Source organism: Lodderomyces elongisporus, chromosome 1 (assembly GCF_030384665.1).
Source record: "Lodderomyces elongisporus chromosome 1, complete sequence".
In the NCBI taxonomy this organism is placed as follows: Eukaryota; Fungi; Ascomycota; class Pichiomycetes; order Serinales; family Debaryomycetaceae; genus Lodderomyces; species Lodderomyces elongisporus.
This window is the reverse complement of record NC_083673.1, coordinates 286,741-305,228: the sequence shown is the minus strand read 5'-3', so window position 1 is coordinate 305,228 and position 18,488 is coordinate 286,741. Positions and strand designations below refer to the sequence as shown.

The 18,488-nt window shown below is 37.2% G+C and overlaps 8 protein-coding genes across 8 annotated transcripts; 2 read left to right on the top strand and 6 right to left on the bottom strand. All coding sequences in view use genetic code 12, as the record gives it.

The window, feature by feature from the left end:
• Positions 1-549: 549 nt before the first annotated feature.
• On the top strand, positions 550-2,244 carry RRP9 (pre-rRNA processing protein; the record flags this gene model as incomplete). The annotated part of the gene is made up of 1 exon (XM_001527531.1): positions 550-2,244. One exon carries the CDS (start codon positions 550-552, stop codon positions 2,242-2,244), a length of 1,695 nt encoding a protein of 564 aa, XP_001527581.2.
• Positions 2,245-2,496: 252 nt separating this feature from the next.
• Positions 2,497-3,273, bottom strand: RPC31 (DNA-directed RNA polymerase III subunit C31; the record flags this gene model as incomplete). Its single annotated transcript, XM_001527530.2, has 1 exon — positions 2,497-3,273. One exon carries the CDS (start codon positions 3,271-3,273, stop codon positions 2,497-2,499), a length of 777 nt encoding a protein of 258 aa, XP_001527580.2.
• Positions 3,274-4,555: 1,282 nt separating this feature from the next.
• PVL30_000095 (uncharacterized protein) lies at positions 4,556-6,496 on the top strand (the record flags this gene model as incomplete). Its single annotated transcript, XM_001527529.1, has 1 exon — positions 4,556-6,496. One exon carries the CDS (start codon positions 4,556-4,558, stop codon positions 6,494-6,496), a length of 1,941 nt encoding a protein of 646 aa, XP_001527579.2.
• A 551-nt stretch (positions 6,497-7,047) lies between these two features.
• Positions 7,048-7,704, bottom strand: PVL30_000094 (uncharacterized protein; the record flags this gene model as incomplete). Its single annotated transcript, XM_001527528.2, has 1 exon — positions 7,048-7,704. One exon carries the CDS (start codon positions 7,702-7,704, stop codon positions 7,048-7,050), a length of 657 nt encoding a protein of 218 aa, XP_001527578.2.
• Positions 7,705-10,385: 2,681 nt separating this feature from the next.
• On the bottom strand, positions 10,386-11,951 carry RPD3_1 (histone deacetylase; the record flags this gene model as incomplete). Its single annotated transcript, XM_001527526.2, has 1 exon — positions 10,386-11,951. The coding sequence occupies one exon, from the start codon at positions 11,949-11,951 to the stop codon at positions 10,386-10,388; it is 1,566 nt and encodes a 521-aa protein (XP_001527576.2).
• A 1,140-nt stretch (positions 11,952-13,091) lies between these two features.
• Positions 13,092-14,051, bottom strand: ALG5 (dolichyl-phosphate beta-glucosyltransferase; the record flags this gene model as incomplete). Its single annotated transcript, XM_001527525.2, has 1 exon — positions 13,092-14,051. One exon carries the CDS (start codon positions 14,049-14,051, stop codon positions 13,092-13,094), a length of 960 nt encoding a protein of 319 aa, XP_001527575.2.
• Positions 14,052-14,567: 516 nt separating this feature from the next.
• CET1 (mRNA-capping enzyme subunit beta) lies at positions 14,568-16,514 on the bottom strand (the record flags this gene model as incomplete). Its single annotated transcript, XM_001527524.2, has 1 exon — positions 14,568-16,514. One exon carries the CDS (start codon positions 16,512-16,514, stop codon positions 14,568-14,570), a length of 1,947 nt encoding a protein of 648 aa, XP_001527574.2.
• A 629-nt stretch (positions 16,515-17,143) lies between these two features.
• Positions 17,144-18,337, bottom strand: IDP2 (NADP-dependent isocitrate dehydrogenase; the record flags this gene model as incomplete). Its single annotated transcript, XM_001527523.2, has 1 exon — positions 17,144-18,337. One exon carries the CDS (start codon positions 18,335-18,337, stop codon positions 17,144-17,146), a length of 1,194 nt encoding a protein of 397 aa, XP_001527573.2.
• Positions 18,338-18,488: the final 151 nt, after the last annotated feature.

The window sequence follows — 18,488 nt, the reverse complement described above, 5'->3', positions numbered from 1 at the left end:
AAAATAAATGAGCAAGGTAAATTATTAGCTATTATTTGCTATGTAGCAAAAGCATACAATCGAGTTGTATTATAATTATATTTGAAGTTATTCTATTTTGCTTTATTGTCTTTTGTCTTGTCTTAATTGACTTTGGTTTTGACGTTGGTTTTGACTTTGGTTTTGTTATTATTTTCAATATTTCTTCGTAGTCAGTTTTGCTCAATACTTTGTCTTTTTTTTTTCCCTTTAAGATCATCGCGATTCCATCGCACAGATATTTTTTTTTTTCCTCTTTGCAAATAGGTGAACTTGAAAATCAAAATAGAACAAATAGCCTCACCACCAGCTTCAGCATTAACATCGCTACAATAATCACTGCTGACAATTTTAAATTTTAATTTCAATCTTATTTTTTATATATATATATACTTCAGATAAGTCTATCTAAATTTCCACAGTTTGGAAGAAGAAGAAGAAGAAGAAGAAGAAGAAGAAGAAGAAGAACAGAAAAAGAAATAGAAAAGGAAGCAACACTCAATACAAGACGTGCAATATCAAACTTGAAACATGGCAGGAGATCCATTTTTATCAGACCCATCAAGGAAAAGAAAACGTTCGAGAACTACTAGTACCACTTCCTCTTCTTCTTTAGCTGCACAGAGTTCGAAAAGGAACAAGTCGAGGTCATCTACTCCACAAGCATCCACTGTATCCAACATTGATGAAGAGATTTCTAGTGCCAGTGATGATGATTCAGAGACCGAGCTGATAGGCGGAGACCATGACGAAGACGGACAAAATGGTGCAGAAGGAGATCTTTCTTCAGATGAAGAATTTTTTGAAGAGAGCGCAGCAGATAAACGAAGAAGATTAGCCAAGCAGTATCTTGAGAATTTAAAAAATGAAGAGCTTCGAGGTGATGGAGATGAAGAAGATGGCGGCGATTATGATGCGCAGGATTTGGACAATGAAATTTTGGCAAGGCGATTACAGAAAGATGTCGCAGAAAGCAAAGGTTATGTTTACAAATTCTTTGGTTCACAAATTTCACAGCAATTGGATGATGACCGAGCTGTTAAACTCGTAACCACTAGGATAGGCTCGAAAAATGTGACCAGTATGGCACTGCATTACCCATATCTTTACACAGTTTCCAAGGATTGTGAAATAATTAAATGGAATATAAGTCTGGAGAACTACAAACCACAAAGAGTTAAGCATACCAAAGGCGGAGCCAAGTTTTTTAATCTAGATAAGACGAACCCAGGGGCCAACCATCATTGGGAACAAATCAATTGCATTGCTGCTTCGCCAGATGGCAAGTATATTGTCACTGGAGGTGCAGATTCACGTTTGATCATTTGGTCAAGCGAAAACTTGGCATGTTTAAAAGTGTTGGAAACACGATCTGCGGTGAACTCCATTGTGTTTAGACGAAACAGCGACCAGCTATTTGCTGCTTGCGCGGATTTGCGATTGAGAACATATTCCATCAATCAATTTGTACAGCTCGAAGTTCTTTATGGACACCAAGACAACGTGGCTGATGTTTCCGCGTTGGCGAGGGAAACATGCGTGTCGGTGGGAAGTAGAGATAAGACGGCAATGTTTTGGAAAGTTGCTGAGGAAACAAGGTTAACTTTTAGAGGAGGTGATTACACACAAGAAGGAAAGAAACATAAAAAGAAAAAGAGTTTGCAAAATGGTGATGCAAACGATAATGGAGTTATCGACTCAGAAGATCAACCATTCCATAATGAAGGATCCATTGATGTTGTTAGCATGATTGATGAATCACACTTTGTCACAGGTTCAGATAACGGGAATGTGGCATTGTGGTCTTTGGCCAAGAAAAAAGCACAAACGACAAAGAGACTAGCCCATGGGTTGCAAGAACAATTTAAACCCCAAGAAGCCAGTGCCGAGACTGAAACCGAGCTTGCTGCACGACAAATTCCCGAGCAACAACCATTCTGGATTACTGCAATCTATGCTCCTGCGTATAGTGACGTGTTCTTTACTGGATCTTTTGATGGTGCCGTGAAAATATGGCAATTGGACGAAACACTTCGTTCATTCAAACTAATTGGCGAAATCGAAAATTTAAAGGGACATGTGGTAAGTATAGATAGTGTTGAGATTCCCGAGAAGAAGCAGTTGAAAGTGTTTGTGCTTTTGAGTAAGGAACACAAGTTTGGTAGATGGTTTGGAAAGATACCTGGTGGTAGAAATGCATTGGTTAGCTTTACTTTTGATGTATAAAAAAAAATAGGAAATTGTATTGTTAAACAATAATGACACGGCTAAAATTTACTGTAGTTTATATTCTTTTTGTTTTTTGTTTTTTTTTTTTTAATTTTCTTTTCAGTTTCATCCTTTTCTTCCTATACTTTTTTTTTTCTTTTATCAAATTCATTTTGGTTTCATCTCTTATTCATCTCTTACTCAGTTTCTTTCATCATTTTTATTAAACGATTATGTACCTTTCTGTGACTATACTTTACATGCACTATTTTAAAACGCTGCTTCATCATCGTCACCTCCATCATCACCCATATCGTCATCTCCGTCGTCGAAATATTTTTCGGCATTGTAGTCATCATCATCTTCATCATCAAATTCGTCATCAACACTTTCTGGCTCGCTATGCTCATCCTTGTCTTCCTTTCTATCACCCTCGTCATCGTCTGCTCCAACTTGGTTCAACATTTGTTCTTTCAATGCTTTTAACTTTTCCTCTTCTTTCATACTCTCATGCTTTTCCGAAGACAAGAATTCTCGTAAGCCACCGCCAGATTTGAATTTCGATAGCGACAATAACTTTTTTTGCTTACTAGAGACTCCCATAACCAGGTATAGCTCTTCGGGGAAGAATTGCAACTGGTAAGGATGTTCTTCAATAGTTCGGGCAGTTTTCTTTCTTTTCTTATATTTATCTGAATATCGTTGTATACCGTCTTCACTTACATTATGCAACTGATTCTTGGCTTCTTCATCTTGGATCTTTTCCTTTGCCGAATGCGCCATTGCATTCTTGTTTGTTGCAGTTGTAGCTATTCTCGCCAGGTCCAAATCCCCGGTATAAAAAGGACCCTCAGACATCAATTTGGCAAAATTGATAGCTTGTTTTGCCGCTAGTTTTTCATTTTCAGATGGTTCGCTATTGACAGGAAGGATGTACTGTGGTTTTTCTGTCGTTTCCGAGCTTTGCAAAATATCTGCGTAATCGAGTCCAAACGGTAGTAGGACTCTATTTCCTCCACCTCTGTTTCCGCCTCCTCTAAATGACATTGTGTTTGACTAGTTGGTCTAAGATGAAACGAAAGTTGTCTAAAAGCAAATAACCCAAAGTTTTAGGTATAATAAGAAAGACCTAGATGAGATGAAAAAAGTGTTGATTTTGTGTGCTAGACAGATGAGTAGAAGAAGAAAAAAAAATAAAATTTTGCGCTCGTGACAATGCGCTGTAATGGTCGCATAAACTAAGGTCGTGTTGACTTAGGTCGCGGTATAAGTGGTGCGAGAATCGAAGAGCATAGTTCGCCAGCCTCCGTTGCAAGAAAATGAGGGGGGGGGGGGTGAGGAGAAAGTGTTAAAAGAAGGCGGAAAGATTAAATAATGAGTGGGAGGTAGAATTAGAGCTTTGGGTGTTAAAATGAAGCGCAAAAATCAAAAATGAGGTTTAAAAAAGAGGTGGTAACGAAAAAAAAAGAGAAGCCAAGATCAGTGAAGTTACGACCGCTAATCCAAGTAAGGTAGAAATCTTAGAACGTAGGAAACAGTAACTCCAATAAAACTTTATGGCTCAAACTGATTCATTTAAACGTTGATAGAGACCTACGATTTGCATTGCAGAACCTTCTCTTTTTCTTCCTCTTCTTCTTTGTTTTTTTTTTTTTTTTTTTAAATTCAAAAAGGCCCGTTATTTTAACACTCATCATAAGTCGACCTTCATTCCGCTCGTGATTTCTTTTTTTCATCTTTGAAAGGGAGTAAACTGTTTCGATATCATGTTGTGAATATAAGCCACGTAAAATGCGGCTTAATTGATATGGAAACCACTCAGCCTCAATTTGGACTAAAAACAAACAGTTACACAAAAGTGATAATACTATTCTCACTTTTTGTTTTTTCTCTCTACTGTACAGATCATTTAAGTCCCACGTCCCACGTCCCAAGTCCTAAGTCGCAACTGAAACGGGAAGGGAGAAATGAGGCCATTCAGTCGGGTCGAAAAGAAGCTCAGATATCGCTGAGGATGACCACCCTTTGTATTACCAACACTTGCATCATTCAAAACGATTTTTACCCTTCTTGAACAGCCACTATTAACAAAGAACTAATTTTGATTTACGAATTTCATTTATCCAGGTACAGACCTTTTGTGCTGAGAATATATATCTATACATATCTTTATATATATATATATTTATATATATATATATCAATTGTTGTTTCTCGCTTCTTTTGTTTGATTTGTTTTTGTTTTTTTTTTTTTGATTTTCTATACTTATTCATTTCTCAGTTCTATATTTATTTGCAATTTTCATCACTTCACCACTATTAATTCAGGATGCCAGATTACCTGGCCTACGACGTAGCAGACCTTGACGTGCCCAGCTCAGTCCACTCGAGCCATGATCTTTCTCTTCCGAGTATCCCCACATATACTGATGCCGCCGATGGAACATTGGTGATTATGATTGTGCGAGCCAAACATCTCCCCAATCGAAGGAAACTCGATAAGCAATCACCATACGTCATTGTCAGATTAGGTGTCGAGGCAAAGAAGACCAAGGCTGATTTTAGAGCTGGCCAAACACCCGAGTGGACGCACGAGGTGAGATTTCAATTAACACGAGAGCGAAAACCGATCTTGAAAGTCGATATCCTAGATGAAACTAATGGAGATCCTACGCCAATCGGCAATTGTGAAATAGATGCACTGATAGTTTTTCGACACCCAGATAGTACAACAAAAGGCAAGCACATTTATGATAATTGGTACGACTTGACATGTGCTGGAAAGAGGGCAGGAATGGTGTATCTTGAGATGACGTTTTACGCAAGTGCTCCGGTTTTACCACCAAAGATTCCATCTCAGGAACATGTTTATAATCATAAGCAGCATAGCTATCGTGGTGGCCACGAGCTTGGTAACGAGTATGGCAATGGAAAAGGTAGCGGAAATGGTCGTTATGGCGATGAAAACATGAATGGAAGCTTTGAGATCGATTCCGATGTTCACTTTGCGCATCCAGAAACACATGCACCAATCACAAACGATGTCTTTGTTTCACTGGAAAATTCACAAACAAGCAAACGTTCCTCGCTTTTTCTGAAGACCAATCAATTGTTTAAACTACCAACAGCTGGAGATGGAAGCGTCTCTAGCCACGATAGGGATGACGAAGTAGTGATTAATGTAACTGGTCCTGGAGATGGAAGAAAAAGCCCGACAAAGTTTGGTGCCAAATTTTCAAAGCTCAAGAATAAACTCAACGTTAAACAATGGGGAAGCGAGCCACAGCACTTGAGTGCTTTTATGAATAATGGGATCAAACGGGATCTCTCTCCAATTAGCGCATATGGGTCTAGCGATATAGACAAACTAGAGGAGGAGATGTCAAGCGGACGTCATGAATATGGCAACCGTACTCCATATGCTGATTGCAATTTTCAACAAGTCAATCTTGCTTCTCATGGTGATGATGATGCTAATGCTGTTGCTGCTTATGCTGATGCTGCTGATAATAACATGAAATATCGATCACCAAGCCCGTTAAGTCCACCACCCCCGCCACAGCATAGTATCTCGCCGGCAAAGTCAATGCACAGTATTTCATCAACAAAACCACTTCCAAAACCACCTGTATCAAGAAAGCCACCACCATCATCAGCTTCACTACCACTGATGCCCAACTTTGATCATAAAGATAGTACAGCAATTCCTTTCTCAGCTGACTCTGTTGGGCTAGATGATGAATCTGATCTGCTACCCACCAAAGTATTTATGCTTAACGAGCAAGTAAAATCCCTTAGCACTAGCGCTAATCAATTTTCGTCTCCCGAGCGTATTAGCAAGGATGAGATTGATCCCAAATATTATGCACCAACCCCTAGCGAGCATTTTAGTCAGAGTGGTAACCGATTTGCCAATGGGATCGACAAACGCGATTTGGAAATTGATAAGCGGACGAAAAAGACTGGATATATTGGCAATGGAATGTTTAGTCCTAGCGTATTTCAAAAAGCTAGCGGAGTGAATGGAGTAACCAGAATAGGTGGCAGCAATGGCAATGGTAATGGCAATATTTATAACCAAAACAATGTTAACAGTAATCTTTACAAATACCGACCCAAAAACATTTACGATGAAAGCGACGACGACGATGATGATTATATACAAAAGCCAGCTGTACCACCAAAGATACCGAAGGGATTAACTGAGAAAGAGTATTTTGCTCTAGAAAAGGAGAAATATCTTCGAGATCTTCAAGGCAGGCGCGCATAGTGTGTTAAGAAAGAAAAGAAAACATAAACAAGTAAAGGAAACCTAATTGATATTGGTAAAGAAGGATATAGATACCTTATACTATTTAATACATAATTTAATACATTTTTAAATACAGAATACAATGCAACTGAGCAAATTGTAAAAGAAACAGGAAACAGGTAGCAGTAAACAGAAGAAAGACAAAAATAAGAAAAGGCAAAAACAAACAAAACAGGCAAACAATTAATTCAACGAAAACAAAAAAACAAATTTATTTTGAGATAAGTCAGAAAAAAAAAAAGGAAAATGTGTATAACGAACGAAATATAATAAAAGATTTTGAACTTGAGGTTGAAATAATTCAAAACTTCACGTTATGGTAAGTTAGACCAAAAGCAAAACAAAGGAAGAAATGGATTCAAATATTTGAAAGCATACGAGTCAGCTGGTAAGCATGTAAAAGAACAAGTGGGTAAGGAATGGGAGTACGAAAGTGTTGTTGGAATTGGTACCAAGTCAAACTTGTTTGCTTGGCATCTAACAACAAAATGGGCTTAATTTGTCCGCATTTACACTAAAGCGGCAACAAAAGCAATTAAACCAGCTGTAAGACCTGTGCCAATGTATTGGTTATTATAGAAACCAGCTGCTGCATCTTCTGACGAGCTTGAACCAGCGTTAGTGGCAATGGATGCAATACTCGATGAAGAATCATCCAACGAATTTAATGGCACCAGAGACGATAACAATGTCATTGACGTTGTGGATTGCTTTTGCGAAGTTGAGTTGGAAATGGTTGTGCTAGTTATGCTGGTGTTTTTTAAATCTGCATTCTTTAAAGCATCTTGGCTTTGTTTAGCTTGAGCTTTGGCAGATGCGACTGAGGCGCTCGACACTGATGCTAAAGAGGTATAATATTCTTCGGCAGCAGATTTTGCGGCAGCAACTGAAGCAACTGAAGCGACCGAAGCGACCGATTCGACAGAAGCAACCGAGGCAATAGAAACTTCTGATGCAATGGAAGCTTCCAAAGCAGACTGTGCTGCTAATTGGGCGGAAGCAACAGAAGCCATACTTGCGGATTCTTCTGGGGAGTAAAGCGTCACAGTGACTGTGATGGTTGAGACTAATGTGGTGTCAATCTCGGTTTCATTTGCATAAACGGTATTTGAAAACAAAAGTGAGGCTAAAGCAGCAGCTACAACAACTGAACTTGGGGATAACATTTTGGGAATTTTTTTTTTTTTTTCTAATATTGCAAACTGTTTGATATTGTTCTTTTTTTTGGGGTCGGGGTATAAATAAGATTAGCCGTAATCTAAATGACAATCAAAAAAGGAATAAGGTTAAAAAAAAATTGAAAAAAAAAGAAGGACTAGGGTAAGTTGGAGTTTGAAAACGAGTGTAGCGAGTTTACTAAAAGTATTCTCTGGCGAGGGTTGTATATATATATATATATCCTTGTTTTGGTGATGGAAATCAATTTTTATGAAAACAAAACACGATTTGTTAAATCACAGGCAAACACGTACATATATATATATTCATATGTTTACGTTTTGCAAAAAACAGAACCCACAACAATGTTGTTTATTTATTCATTCCATTATTTTATTTTACTCTTCTTTTTTTGAATTTAAAGAAAGACAATGTTTATATTTCTGGTCTTCATATACTTGTAAACGCATCCTGGAAGTAGCGAAGAGGTAAACTTTTGTTGGCAAATAATAATAAATTATTATCAAGAAATGCATTGGACTTGAGCTTTTTCTTCCTTCATTATTATTTTTGATCAACTACCACAAGGTGATAAATGTGCTGTTTGTCGTCTTGTTATCATCTTTGGAACGACAAGAATGAAAACAATAATTGTAAAAAAAAAGAAAAAAAATAAAAAAAAATTGCTGCAAAAAAAATTAACCAGAAACAAAGAAAAGAAATTTATAAAAAAAAAAAGAAAAATTAATAAAAGAAATTTTTAAAGAGCCAATGTTACACAAAACCAAAACTACACTACTTTGAGTCAATAATTCACTCTGTAAAAAACGGCCATGTAAATCATCATCAGCATAATTATAATTATAATTATTATGTAATTAGTCACGTGAAAGATACTACAGAACTCTTTATTCTTTATTTTTTATTTTTTATTTTTTTCTGCAACAACTCACAAACAAATATCTTACACTTCTACTTCACAACTGAGTCTATTGAATTTTGACCCTAAGGAAGCGAGCACCAACGTATACTTGAGTTTCTTCTAGTGATCAAGTGGCAACACTGGTTGAGTAAACACGTTACTTGAATACATTCATCTTATGGGAGCATATACGGAGGAACGATGTTCATATGGTGCATGGCATCTTACATGGCATTTTGTTTTTGTTTTTGTTTTTTGTTTACTTTTAAATAAATCTAATATTTTAATTTTGGTAATTATTGGTTCTATGCACTTAGTTAGTTAACCCGTAGGAGGAGATGTAAACAGTGATCCAGTCACTTTCATTATCCAAACGATTTAATCACTGACCTATTTTCACAAACAAAGGTGTGGTTTTTTCCCGAGAGTAAAAATCAGAAAAAAAAATTGCATTAAAAGTGGAAATCGTATATTTTTTTATAAGATGGAATAGAGTGCAAACTTGCAATTGAGTTCTGGTGCTGTAAATCGATGTGTGTAGAACCAAGGCGAGACCGGTGTTTTTCGGCTTAAATAAAGAATGCACATAGAAGCAACCCAAAAGCCCGTTATATATGTATATTTACGCGTGTAGATGCAACTACTGTAGTTAGAAATACATGGCACTGTGCAGTAGCTACTAAGCTTATATAGTATCAAGAGTATTTTATATTTATCAATGAATAATTGGTCAAAGCCAAATTGTGCTTGGGAAAAGAAAAGAAAAGAAAAGAGAATAAAATAAAATAATCAAAAAAATAAAAAAAAAACAAAACATAACCACATCGAGGTTAAGTGAATACATTTAGCGATAAACTCGTTTTCACGTATTAGCCTAGAACTTTGACAAGAAAAAGAAGTCAACACCAACAAAACCACCAACAAAACCACCAACAAAACCACCACCACCACCACCACCACAACAACAATAACAACCAAAATCCCGAAACTATAAGTAGATATAAACAAACAAACAGACAAATAAACATACATATCTATACATATACAATTATACATATGCCAACACCAATTTTCCAACTCAAAATCAGAGTATTAGAACTAATTGATACTAATTTTCTATTACTTTCCTGGTACTACATATTCTAAAAGAGTTGGATAACACAACCATCACTACCAAATTTTGGACCAAATAAACAAACTATTGTTGACTCTAATTATCCACTCTTTTTTTTTTCTTTCATCAACAAAAGTTTAAACCCCTACAAGTAGCCAATAAAAGAACTTTTTTTCTCATTGCACTATATGTCACAACATTGATATGGCAAATTGGATAATCGAAAATTAGCACTTGTAAACAATGAAAAGTATTTAAGCTCACAACTGTTTGCAGTAATTTGAAGCAGCAGCAGCACAATCAAGCTCAATAATGTAATTCAAAGTGCAATATATTATAAAAGCTACTCTCTCCTCCATTCAAGCACACCCCCTCCCCTCCCCCTCCCATGAATTTCCTTTTTCTTTTTTTTTTTTTTTTTTTTTTTTTGAATCAAAAACATTAACTTCTTGTTTTCATGTACATGTTTTGTATAAAGACTTACTTGTCCAAACAAATTCAAGGGCTCCCTACCTCGACTAAATTTACGAATTGAAACTAATTGATTCGTAACAGCTGATATTTTTAATATCTCTTTTTCTTTTGCTCACTCTTTTAATGAATTTATTTTACTTTTTATTTTTATTTTTTGATTATAAATTCAAACGTCAAATTTAGTCTGCCATCTCCTGATCTTGCTGATCATGGACCCTATTCAATTCGTCTATTTCCGCTTTTTCTTCTTCAAACAATATAGCTGCATGTTCATTGTCTTTACGGGATTCTGCAGCTGCAACTTCTTGAACGTCAGTGGTATTGTCCGTGGCACCATTCATAGCACCAGAATTGCCAGCTTGATTATTCTGATTCGACGTTGCATTGTGTGACGCCAAAGACGTATCATGCACAGCAATGTTGCGTTCCTCGACATCCTTCAGCTCATCGCTGTAGAATTCATTTCCATTTTCAATTGTTTTATCTCTTTGCATTTGTGATCCTCCTTTTGTGTCAATCGCTTTTGCCGCGTCTTCATACACATCACCAAGATCTTCCTTGTCCATGGGGACATCTTGCATTTGCACCGAAGGTGCATGCTTCGTATGATCGAGATTGGTTACAATTTGAGTAAGTATCTTATCCAAGTACTCTTTTGAGTTTGCATTATTCATATTCGATGATCGAACATCGAGTTCAAACGTGGGCGCGTAATACTCATAATAGCCATTGTATGGTAGTTCCTTCGGCAAAAGCACACCATTGCAAATACCAGTCTCAAATGCCCATGTTCGAGCTACATTTCTTATAGTATACCCACCTCCACCAAGTACCATCATTGGAAGCCCCAAAGAACGCACAAAATTGACACAATTTGCGTGTCCTCTCATTGACAAGTTGAAAGGACCCAACCTGTCTCCGCTCAATGAGTCACCTCCACACTGCAAAACAATAGCTGATGGCTGGTACCACTCAACAATCTTCAGTATTATGGGCTCAAATATTGATTTATAAGATGCATCATCAATTCCATCTCTCAAGGGTACATTAACTGAATAGTACTTCCCTTTACCTATACCAATATCACCTACATTACCGGTACCGGGGAAAAACTCACCAAATTTATGGAACGAACAAGTCATCACTCGGTCATTTGTGTAGAAAGCTTCCTCAACACCATCACCATGGTGAACATCAGTATCGATGTACAATACTCTTGGATGCTTACGAAGCAATTCGATAATCGCTAGAACAATATCATTTGTGTAGCAAAACCCCGAAGCTTCCGACTTTTTAGCATGATGCAAACCACCAGCATAATTTATTGCCACATCGGCGTCGCCATTGTTTAATCTTGCAGCGCCTTCCATTGAACCACCGCACGATATCTTACAAAATTCGTTCAACCCATCAAACACTGGACAATCCTCTCCAACATTGAATATCTGTGCTTCTCGAGGAAACAAGTGTAGATTGTCTGGCGTAACACGATCAATAAAATCGATATACTCGTCGCTATGGAACTGGGTGAGCTCCAAATTTGTAGCTGGCTCAGCTCGATAAATCTCCATCTTCTTGTATAGTTCGTAATTCATAATCAATGAATGCGTCATTCTTATTCGGTGTGGTTTCATACAATGTCCAGTACCATAGAAGTAATTACCAACATCCTGATCGTAAAAGTAAGCTACCCGTCGTTTCGAAGTACCCACTTTTAATTCATCAAAGGGTAGTTCAACGTACATCTTGGTCTATTATGGGAATATATTTTGTTGTGAGTGGAAGTAGTTTAGTCTTGTACTGTCTTGCTTATACTTTGCTTTTACTTTTTTCTTTTTTTTTTGTTTTTGGTCCTTTGTTTTCAATGTGATAATAGATTCTTAAGGTTGGTAAGAATCTGACTCGAGGATGGTGTTTTTGAATTTTCGTAAAGTGTTATAAAATAGCGTTAAACTTTATCAATGTTTTTGAGGTTCAGTTTAATAGCGAACCTATTTGATATATGCTGTATAGTAGTATATTCTCAATAAATCTGTAAAAGATTATAAAGTTAGAAAATACAAGTAGAAAATTTAGTTGAGGATACTTTAGATTTCTCAGTAAAGCTGTATTTAAGTTGCAAAAGTTGAGCTGAAGAAGGGAGAATTGAAATAATACAGCGGAATTCTGTCAAGGTCCTCAACTTGATACGACACGACACGACACGACACGACACGACACGACACGACACGACACGACACAGCATTAGACATGTGCGAATACAAATAGTGGACACAGAAATGTTAAATTCAGACACAGGCTCCTATGTTCCACAGGTTTGTGACATAAATGTCAAATTAGAACTTCAATTTTTTTCTTCTTCTATTTGTTTTTGACATTGTTTTCCGTGGATAATCTAACTCATTGCATTCTATTAATGAATGAACAACCTCGAAAAGAAAAATCTCATGGTTGACTTTTGAAATTGCTTATGTAAGTGACGAAAGTTTCCAGTGTGCTGAAAAGAATGCACTGTTGTTTTTTTTCTTCACTAGTTCTTTTGCGATTCTACAAAATTTCGAAAAGTATAAAATAGGATCAATACTTTGGATCTAGTTAAAAGAAAGGTTCAGCCTCCCTATCTTCCCTTCCTCTCCAATTTCCCTTACAAGATCTATTCTATCATTCTATTATATTTCTTTTCTAGTCTATTTATTTTTTGTTTTTTATTTTATTTTCTTTTCTCCCTCTCTCTCTTCCTCTCTCTCTATCTCACCTTCAAAATTCAAACTTATAATTTGAGGAAAGTCTGTTACTTTCACCTTTATTTTCACTTCCAGATTTAATTCTACTTTATACTTTTGAATCCAACTTTTTCATCTTTTATTTTTTTTTTGTTTTGCAACTCATTGGTCATTTTTGTTTGCTCTTCCACATTCGTTTAACTTATAAATGCCAAGAATATACGCCAATCTGGTCACAACCAAATCAACAGCCATTTCAATGGAGTCTCTCGCCAAATCAACTTTCGAACCATCAACTTCTTGCCAATTAACAGAAGTCTCCTCTATCAATACTCCCTGCATAGCACCGAGTAAAAGCACTTCCACGTCAAAGATCCACCGTTCAGTATGCATGTGTGGGAAAATCTTTGCCACAGCTTCCTGATTAAACATTTTGAAGCCACATTGCGTATCCTTGACGGCTCTAATACCAAATATGTAGACAAGGGTATGAAGGCCGTACATAAGAAAATTCCTTATAAATGATCGCTTAACGACTGCATCGGTATTGACCAAGTGCGCTCGCGAACCAATTGCCATAGCAGGTTCTTCTTGGTGTTTTTCAAGAAAATCAAGAAGCTTTGAAATGTCTGAAAATTGGGTCGCACCGTCTGCGTCGGCAAATAATGCATACTTACCCAGAGCATGCAACATCCCGTGTGTAACTGCGCCACCTTTACCTCTATTCTTTGCAAGTTGAACCACTTTCACAATATGTGGTTTTAAGTTGTACATATTGGCTAGTTCGATTCCATACTTTGCTGTACCATCGGTCGATCCATCGTCGACGAGAATTATTTCGTATTTGCCGCGGTGGGTTTTCTCTAAATATGCCACGGCCTCATCCATCATCTTTTTGAGTCGCTTAACTTCATTATAACAAGGCACAATCACACTAATGTCAATGTCGTCTAAAGCTCTCGTATTATCGGTGGTGACACGAGGAGGTAAATCAAATTCTTCACCATTGGTATCGTTTGTTGTATACCTTGACTCACTTGCAATTGGAAGCCTAGGCGTATGCGAAAGAAAAAGGAGTACACCATATGCAGCAATTGCTAGAGGTAGCATTAATGCAGCCATATACAATAGCATCTTGTAAAAAGTAAAAAGAAAAAAAAAGAATTGATCGTGATGTGTGTTTATGGGTTGCAAAAATAAGTAGATCACACTTAGAGTCAAAATGTTTCAAAACTTTGAGCTGGTTTCTGTGATTGCAAGTGTGCTGAGTTCAGCACAAGTCTGCGTCCGTGCGGCTTCAAAAAAAGAAATATTGGAGACAAGTAATTTAAAATAAAATCAAAGTACTGAACCTGATAGAGAGTACAAAGTGGAAACGGCTATTTTGGTAACGCGAAAGCGAAAAAAGGAAGAAGCAAACATAATAAAAAACAAGAAACAGAATCGGAAACAGAATTAGAAACAGAAACAGAAACAGAAACAGAATTAGAAACAGAAACAGAAACAGAACCAGAAACAGAAACAGAACCAGAATAAGAAAAAAACTAGTTGAAAGTTTCTTTTCGTTTTATTCTTCTTTCTTTTTACTTTGTAAACACTCGAGATAACATACCATAAGCCATCATATCAAACACATATCTATCCTGCTAGTTTTGTCACCCTATTATTAATTACTCTAGAATTATTCAAGAAAATTTCCACCAACTCTTCAAGCCTAAAGTTGTCCGTGCCCGAAATAATCTTGTCAATTGAGTTGAATACTTCCAATGTATCAATCTCCATTTCTATTTCATACTTTGTTTCATGGTCAATTACTCTCTTGTTTGTTTTTTTACTTTTGAAATCTCTAGGAATAAGCACTCTAGTCAAATCAAACTGAGTAATTGTTGGCGTATGGGTCCATGTTGTTCTCTTTTTCTCTCTCGACATTTGTGGGGAATGTTTACTCACGATAGACTCGATATTGGCTTCGGGGACAGGAACTTCCAAAGATAAGGATAACCGCAAGTCGTACATGGACTTGGGTTCGTGAATATACAAGTCACCAATGCGATCTTTTTGGATGGCAGTAAACCGTGGTGGAGATAGTAAGTTGTCCTTTGAGACGCGCACTTTCCGTATCTGCTCATTCTTGTTGCCTATTTGGTAGAAAGAGTCGGTTTGATCCGATTCAAGCATGTTAAATTTCCGTTTCGGACCAGAGTGTTGTGGATCCTTGAGTTTTTCGTCTTGATATGCTCGTTCCAATTCTTCAAATAGCTTGCGAACGTCCTTCCATGCTATTTCCTCAACTTCCATATCAAATCGAACATTCGATGGGTCATTGTAAATGCACTCGGTGGTAACATTAAGGTTGAGTCGGTTTCCGGTTCGCTTATCTATAATCTTGCCGAATTTCAATTCCAACTCAACATTTTTTCTATTATGATCTTCGATGTTTGCAAAGTTGGCATATATCCATTCAGCAATAGTCCGCGTGATAGAGCTGGGTGGAATCCTGCCTGTAATACTACATTGTAGGTCAACGTATCTAGTCGATGAATAATCAAAAACAGGCTTCAGTGATATCTTGGTTGTGGAAAAGGTGCCACTCAAATCATCTACACCTTCTTGTTGTTGTTGTTGTTGTTGCAGATGCAATGTTGAAAATTGATGTTGATTGTTTTGTTCATTCGGTGGAATCCACCGTTGAGCCCAAATAGGAGGAGTAGAGTATCTCCGTGGTTTTCTCGATTCTTTAATCTTTTTGATTCGTGCAAGGTCATCCTCCTCTTCCGCAGTTAATGGTTGCTGTGTAGATTCTTGTTCTACTTTTTGAGGGATACTTCCATTGCTAGCATTAACATTAGAACTAGCACTAGCAGCAATACTAGCATTAACTCTAGTAGAACTAGCACCATTACTTGTATCACTTGCGTTATCATCCTTGCTAGTAACGTTGCTGTTATTCACATTAACCAAACTATTACTGGTCTTCATTGTCTGCTCATCCACACGAGTTGGTGACTGTTCCTTAATTACCAGTTGTTGCACATTATGCATAGAGATAGATGCAGGAGATGCTGCTGTCGCGGCAACTGCTGGTGCGGAAGGGGTGGATGAAATTTCCTGTTCTTCATCGTAATCGTTGGTGATATTGGCTATGCTATTCCTTTTTGATGCCAGGGGACTTGTCTTGGCACTTGAGAACGCACTACTGAGTTGTGGAGCTTGTCTGTAATTTATACTTGGCGAGCTCATTGCACTTGATGGTTTCTTAAATATCAGCTCGTGAGAACTCGTATGTTGTACTGGTGCAGGTGGTATAGGGACAGGATTTTTTGGTTCATCATCATTCGCAGCATCAGTATTATTCGAAGGGCCATTCAACATATTAGTTATAGAATGTCTCTGGTGTACGGATTGACTTGATGAACGTGCAGTTGATGAAGATGGAGTAGCCTGTGCCGAAGATGGTTGTTGGTTGGAAATTTGTGTTGGCGATTGTGCAGCTAATGCTACATTTGATGACGGCGATTGCAAACTTTGATGTTCATTGGTCTTTTGCGGTGGAGGATCATCATTCAATATAGAACCAACATTCATATTTGTCTTCTATTTTTTTACTTATTTGTTTATTTATTTATTTATTTATTTTTGTCTCTTACTTTTTCTACTAAAGTGGTTGAAGTTGAAAGCTAGCAATCTGGCCAAATGTCTGGTTAATGATAATTTGTATTCCTTTTATCATTATTTTTTTTTTTTCTTCACTCTCTCTTTCTCTCTCATTTTTCTGTCTTTTTAATCCTCCTCGTTTTCCCCCTTTTACACCCTTGGGTTTTATCAAAGGGTCAATAAAGTTATGTGCTCTCTCGCATTTACCAATTAGCCACGACATTACAGACAAGACCAGTAATGGCTGCAAATTCATAAATCGAGTTAAACTAAAGAAACAAACAAAAGAAGAAGAAGAACAGGAATAGATAGAAAATTAAAAAAAAAAAAAAAACTCTACTACATACTATTATACCTTACATGGGGTCTAAAAGAAGAACAGTACAAATATATATTTATGTACATATATACATATATATATATTTAAGTATCTACATATAAATAACAAATCGGAATCGGCGTATTCTATATCCAGGCCCATTACATTATACAACTTTTAAAGCAATTCTTAAACTCAATCATGTGTTTATTTTTTTTTCTTTCTTTCTTTATGAATATGCCTAACTACGACCCAAATTTTTGTTCAAGCGAGAAGCGACATTGTCAATAAATTCTTCAGTAGTGACATAGCTTTCTCTTGCAGTTTTGCCCTGTGCCAAAGCCAAATCTTTAGTCATCTTTCCATCAATGGCAACAGTGTCAATGACCGCCTTTTCCAAATCTTCGGCAAACTTTACAACTTCTGGAGTTTTGTCCAACTTACCTCTTTGAATCAAGCCTCTTGTCCATGCAAAGATTGATGCAATCGAGTTGGTGGATGTTTCCTTGCCCTGCTGGTGTTGTCTATAGTGTCTTGTAACAGTACCGTGTGCTGCTTCAGATTCAAATGCCTTACCATCTGGGGTGACCAAGACAGAGGTCATGAGACCCAATGAACCAAAACCTTGGGCCACGATATCGGATTGCACGTCACCATCATAATTTTTCATGGCAATGATGTAACCACCTTTAGATTTCAACATTTGTGCAACCATATCGTCAATCAATCTGTGTTCGTACCAGATTCCTGCTTCATCCATTTGTTTCTTGTACTTTGTGGCATACAAGTTTTCAAAGATATCTTTAAATCTGCCATCGTATTTTTTCAATATAGTGTTTTTAGTTGATGAGAACAAGTTCAACTTACGCTCAAGGGCCAATTGAAATGAACTCTCGGCAAAGTCGGTAATAGATGCATCTGTATTGTACATTGACAATCCGACACCTGGACCTTCAAAGTTGTAAACTGGATATTCGACAATTTCGCTGCCATCCTTTGGTTTAAACACCAACTTCAACTCCCCTGCTTTGGGCACAATAATGTCGGTGGCCTTGTATTGGTCGCCAAAGGCGTGTCTTCCGATAATGATTGGTTTTTCCCAAGCTGGCACGATCCTTGGAATGTTTTCAATAACAATTGGTTCTCTAAATACGGTACCACCAAGGATGTTTCTCAAGGTACCATTTGGCGAGAGCCACATTTTTTTCAACTTGAATTCTTCAACTCTTTGCTCATCGGGGGTAATTGTGGCGCACTTGACACCAACACCGTATTTCAAGATGGCTTCTGCGGCGTCTGTGGTGACCTTGTCGTCTGTTTGGTCTCTATACTCAATACCCAAATCGTAGTATTTCAAGTCAATGTCCAAGTAGGGCAAGATCAACTTGTCTTTGATGAATTGCCAAATGATGCGGGTCATTTCGTCACCGTCCATCTCGACAATGGGGTTCTTAACCTTGATTTTTTGTGTCTCTGTCATTTTTAAAATACTCTCTTTTTTTTAACAAAATTTTCTAACTGTATTGTCTGGTGGTGTTTATATAAAAGAGATTGGAAGTGTCTGTGGTTGTGGTTGTGGTAGTGGT